Here is a 6,000-nt window from a genome sequence, read left to right as displayed (position 1 = left end):
ACTTATTCATAAAAAAAATCCACAGAATCTTGAGGTCTTGTCTTATAGCTTTATACTTTGATCCGACGACGTTAATTGAAATAGCTGTATAAGCCATAATACAATGCTCACAGATATGGTAAAGAGGACATCCAAATGCGCGCTCTTGGGAAAATTGTTAAGCATTTACTTTGAAGCTTGTAATATGTTTCGGCCCAAAAATCATATTCAAAAGATTAAGAAATAAATAAGAAAGGGCCTTATTTGTGTCGATAACATTTTAACCGTTTTAAAGCAGACAAGCAAAGGAACTCACGGTGTATTAATAAATGAGAGACAATCGCAGTTATCAGTGTCTAAGTAGCTGCGAAAAGATAGCACGAAAAAATGTAGGCTTGAACGAGATTCTAATCCACGACCTCTGCGATGCCGGTGTAGTGCTCTACCAACAAAGCTGTCAAAGCAAACTGGTGAAGAGGTGGAAGTGAAAGATATAAGATTCAAATATTTGGAAGTCTCGCGAAGTATTTTAGCCCTCATCCTCGTTCACGGCTGGAGTATCTTTCCTCTTCCTTGTCGCCCCCTTAAACGCGTCATCACGTCCTCGCCGCAAGGAGTCATTATTCTGTTATCTATTTTAAACCTCCGGCTATTATTGTGTGACCTGTTGAAATTGAATCTTTTATTGATGTCATCAACCTGAGCAGTGGTTTATTTGTATAAAAATACCTCTTCGTTCAAAGCGGCAAACACAATAAGTGCCGTCCAAGAGAACAGATCATTTTAACTTATACAACACAAGGGCGCTACAGGAATTCATGGATTTGTTGAACACAGTTCTGTTTATGATGTCCTTCTGTTCATTTCTCAACCGTTATGCTCAAGCAGGTATTGTTTTCTGTTTATTATACCCCAGTCTTTACACTGCAGTCCAGCTTTGCGTCTTTGCATCAGCGAAAGCTTTGTTTAGACATAATTTATCTGTATTTTGAAGCATGGCATAGGTCTAACCTGAGTCTTTGTACTCATCCTAACTATGGTCAGTAGCTTTATTTTCTTTGTTTATCACACGCATTTACCTTAATGTTTTGTGGTTTTCGTTCTATAAATTCTTCTTGCGCCTAAAAGATTAACCTTTTAACACTACTACTAATAACATACTGCAACTGTTTTGGTTACTCTGGCGTCCTCTGTAAGTGAGTGACGCGGGGGGAGGGGGGGGGGAGAGTTACACCCTCACAAAAGCTGTGTCGACAAACGAAGTAGTGAGTTTGGGACTCTTGATCTAGAACGGGGTATCCATATTCGAGGCGTTTGCTGGAGAAGGGTGTGATATCGTAAACATATGGAAGCTTCCGAAATGTGAACACTAATAAGATATATGTTAGTTAAGCCATCTTATGCAACCTACCTGCTGTGCGAATGTGCGCAGTTGATGACTTAAAGTAATTATCACACCTATAATGGGGTACTAAAAAATGCCTATTTCTACAACGGGGGATCGCTTTAAATGCAAAGCCTTTCTAGAATGTTGATTAAATTTGGAGACCTGGACGGAACATACTCACCTACACCCTGGTCGAGTGCACCCTCCCACCCCCGGATATCTCTTACCTACTCTGGCAACAAGCTGAATCACGGTTGATAAGAATGTTAAGAGGAGTTTTTGACGATGTTACAACTTCATTGAGGTCTTACTTGAGAGTGACTTCTAGCCTAAAAAAACCCAAGCTTATCTATTTGTGCTCTCTTTGTATTCTAATCCAGTTAGTAAGAAAAATCCGTTCTTGACGTACCCTGGCCCCAGAAGAGAGAAAAAACTGCGAGAAGGTGTTATTTTATCAAAGATAAAGAAAGATTTGATTTACAGACGTGAAAGAGCGTAACGCTAGTGGTCTGTTTAAAACTTTTGATAGTGTGATATATTTAAGATGATCCGAATACCTGTTCCTATCTATTCGGTGCAGTTATTTCATAATCTGTTTTCATAAAACAACAGTCAATATTGAATAATCTTTAGCTGGCCGTGTATAAACTCTTGGCATTTGTTCGTGCTTGTCATGAAAACATCAATCAAGAGGAAGTTAGAGGAGCCAGTTTGACGGAAATAATGTTTTTTTCGAGATAAAATTCACTTGGCAATTGAATTTAGTCATTTTATTGTTATTTGAAAAAATGTTTTGCTTGTTGAATAATTATCTGAAAAGGGCTGCGCAACAAAAGAAAGCACTCGAACAGTCAAATTTCTATAAAGCAACTTGCGTGCTGTATTTACTTGACTAAAAGTCCCTTTTCCCGGTCCAAGTTAAAGGTCAAACCCCCCCCCCCCCTCCCCCACCAAAAAGAAACAAAATCAAAGAAGAAGCAGTTCAGCTCAATAACAAGCATAGCAGGACAATTTACGAGGGACTAACTCTGGGAACGAGGCTGTAGCAGAATCTCGCGCTCCAAAAAAAAAAAAAAAAAACAAGAATATCACAATACAAAAAGATTTTTTTCTTTTTCAGTAGCTTTATGTCAAGATCTGGATAAGAAGAAGTGCTCAGACTCTGCGGAAAAAGGATTCTGTAATAAATACGCCAACGTAAAGAAACAATGTCCACTAAGTTGTAAACAATGTGGTGAGTCATTTGTTTTGTTAACCGAGTTGTTTTGGACCGACAGCGTCTCTTTGTCCAGCCTCCTACGCAGGCGCACTTTGGGCCCGTCACGCATTCCTCTTCGTGGGGGAGGAATGCGTGACGAGCCAAAAAAGCGTCCGCGTTGGAGACATACTCCTTTCCTGTACGCTAGAAACATACGGTGTTTTCGCTCAGGAATAGTCGAGCAAGGGCAACAAACGAGCAAGCAATTACATGTGCGTGTCGCGCGCATACATCTTGCGTCTCTAAACATTGTCTATTGCTGTGTCAACAAAAGGCTATTTATTGTAAACAAATAATTCTTAGAACACATCCTAACTTAGGAGAGCTTAGTCAATTCGGCCCCAGGAGATTACACGAGTAGTACTTTTTGTCGCTCAAGGATAATCGAGCGCAGAGAACATGACAGCTCACGCATGCGTTTTCGCACGTGTTCCTCTGCCTTGACTATCCCTGAACAACGAAAAGAAATAATTGTAAGATACCTGCTATGTGTGATATTAAGATGTAAGAAGAAACTCAAGGTGTTATCATCATATCATCGTCATAGTCATCATCATCATCAAGAGGACCGCAATCCCATGGTCGGTTTTAAGGATAGCTCCGCTGTCCCTGTCTTGTGTGCTAGTAACAATTTTATCCTCCATAATGGGATCTGTATTCTGTATCCAATTTATCACCCAGAAAAACTACTAATGGCATTCCCCTGAATGGCTGTCACTATTAGAACTTGTGTCCCTGCGATGTTATAAATGGTCTCATAAGTCACCCTGTTGATACGCTTTACATAATTACACGAATTTTTATAAAACAAAAAGTACAGTCGACTCCCGAAAACTCGAACCCTCGCTAACTCGAACCTCGCGCTAACTCGAACCTGTCAACTCCCGATAACTCGAACCTTCAAGGGAAATTGAAAAAGGTTCGAGTTATCGGGAGTTCGAGTTATCGAGGGTAAACTTATATACTGAAAATGACCTGAAGGGAAAGGAAAATTGGTTCGAGTTAGCAGGAGTTTCGAGTTATCGAGGGTAAACTTATATACTGAAAATGACCTGAAAGGAAAGGAAAATTGGTTCGAGTTAGCAGGAGGTTCGAGTTAGCGAGGGTTCAAGTTATCGGGAGTCGACACACAATGAAAGATATTTGCGCATTTTGACACCATTCTCGTTTTTGTTTTTAAGTATCTACAGGTAACAGTCAGTTACCATCGACAACGCGATCACCATTATCATCGACATCGTCATCTATATCGATATCTATGACGTCATCACAGAGCATTTCTCCCACGCAAAGCACCGTCGTTGTCTCACGATCAAGCACGCTTGGAAATAAAGATGGCTCTAATAGTCACTGGAAAGACAACATTACAGCAATACGGGCAACTGCGTCAAAAAGAAACCTTGAACATGCAAAGGTACTGATGATAATAGGAACTTTGTGGTGTTGTTTACTTTTTCCTTAATGTATCAGTAAAGATCGTTAGAAAGCGTTTGCTAAACCTTTAGAAAAGCCGTTTTAAAAGACATTTTTATTAAACTTGTACAATTTTCAGGGAAGATTGGGATCAGCAATATTCTTTTTCTCTGCGCAGGTTCCAGATAGACCGAATCATGCAACGTGATTGGTTGTCCAAAAAATCAAGAGTTTTTTCAACAGTTCGGATCACTCCACGCGTGCGTGGACCGCTCTTGCAGTAGAGGTCAGTAGAGTCTCAGGAGTGCGCAGTAACCTTTCTAAGTAAACGAGCTATGCGCCGTTTCATCCCGTCTTTGCCACAAACACTCAAACACTGACTGAATAAAGACTTTTTTTTACTATGATCTCTTTGGAGTCCAGGAGTCAGATTGACGAAGCCCGTGTAAATTAAGATGCATCTTAAGTCAGTTGTTTCTTAACAAAAGGTTTATTTTACTTATGCTTTATGAGGCCCCTAACTTAAGTAGTTTGAAACCTGCAAGCGTTGTTATCTACTGATATTAGTCTTACAGTATCGAAACACCCTTGTTCCCCAAACATTGACGGTCCCAGGACGGCGTCTGGCGGGCGATAAACTGAACGCGCGGCGGCCTTGTGTAAGCCGTGTCTATGCCCATACTAAGCACGTTTCTCTAGCACAGGAGTGTGAGGTGGAGACTTTGAAGTTTAAACCAGGGGTATTGCATGAAGCGCGGCACACCAGCCTGCATGCTATTTCGTGCGTAGGAAGGACAGTGCCTCCTTTGATTACTGCGCGTACTTGTGCGCATGTCGGGATTATCTGAGAAACGCGGGTTTCTTACGTTCGATGCCTACCAAAACATAGGTATTTTATGCGGTTTATGATTTTCGAGAAAAGCAGATCTTGACAAGGTCTAGTGGAATTCAAAAGACAATAGACAAATTCGATATGTTAAAATTCTAGCTTGGCTACGAGGTTTATGGGAATAAAACAAAAGAAGTTACATTGAGGTTCACAGATTATTAATTAATTTCTTTTGTTTTACACCTCTTAGCCTCGTAGCCAAGCTAGAATTTTTATATATTGCAATTGTCTATTGGGGGTAAACATTTTGGAGAAAAATTCCATACATTTTTATGTATTTTAAAGCTTTTTAGCTGATAAGTGTAGTTTCAGCTGATTACTATAGTTACCTACAATTTCTGTTTGGATTCCAAAAGCCCTTGCTAATATCTGCTTTACCCCTATAGTCATAAACCGCGCAAAAATACCTCTGTTTCAGAAAACATGTAAGCGATTTGTCATTTTCTCCATGCAGTGGGTTATAAGGTTTTGACAAAGCAAGGGACACCATATGGTGAACAGACCATATTTTTGTACTCGTATTCGAGCATTGTGACCGCGAAGCATCACAAAATCCGCGGTGAATCCTCGTGAGAATCGGTCTGTTTAATGAAATAAAATAAGCGATCCAAATGTTTTCCTTTATATTCCGTGAGTTTTTATATTTTAAATGGTGTTATACGTTAATGCTATCATCTCACTGGTTAAAGAGGCCAATTTCATGATGGCGTCATTTTACTACAACTACCAAAATTCATTTCGTTTTCCTTTTCAAATTCAAATTTTGTAATCCCAGTGAAGAGCAAAAAACAATAGCTCTAATTAGCATGAGAAAACAAAAAACTGAAGGATTCTGTAATTGTGGTCAGAAGACGCCATAGTGAAAATGTCCTATTAACACAAGCCTGTCAGCAGAAAAGAGCAATATTTTATAGCACGTGCTTATGTCACTTTGTTCGGGCTCATTGCGGCTTAGCTGCGAGCGGAAATCAGCTTTAATTGGGTACAAAAATAAAAAAGTGTAAACAGCTAAATCCACCTGCGTTTCCCTATCAGAGACTAATTTGTCGGTTTCCTTCTAATCTTGCTGATCAT

At 39.8% G+C, this 6,000-nt stretch overlaps 1 protein-coding gene across 2 annotated transcripts; it reads left to right on the top strand.

The window, feature by feature from the left end:
- The first annotated feature begins 715 nt into the window (after positions 1 to 715).
- On the top strand, positions 716 to 4,175 carry LOC146461015 (uncharacterized). 2 transcript variants are annotated; one of them, XM_085087484.1, is made up of 3 exons: positions 716 to 867; positions 2,487 to 2,600; positions 3,806 to 4,175. In XM_085087484.1, exons 1-3 carry the CDS (start codon positions 798 to 800, stop codon positions 4,084 to 4,086), a joined length of 465 nt encoding a protein of 154 aa, XP_084943610.1. In that variant the 5' UTR covers positions 716 to 797; the 3' UTR covers positions 4,087 to 4,175. The 2 variants fall into 2 exon arrangements, with proteins under 2 accessions (XP_084943610.1, XP_084943611.1); XM_085087485.1 differs by having other exon boundaries at positions 723 to 867; positions 2,490 to 2,600.
- Positions 4,176 to 6,000: the final 1,825 nt, after the last annotated feature.

This window comes from Pavona decussata, unplaced genomic scaffold (genome assembly GCF_977016875.1).
Source record: "Pavona decussata unplaced genomic scaffold, jaPavDecu1.1 SCAFFOLD_202, whole genome shotgun sequence".
Classification (NCBI taxonomy): Eukaryota; Metazoa; Cnidaria; class Anthozoa; order Scleractinia; family Agariciidae; genus Pavona; species Pavona decussata.
Note: the sequence above shows the minus strand (reverse complement) of the source record. Positions and strands in the feature narration are given on the sequence as shown.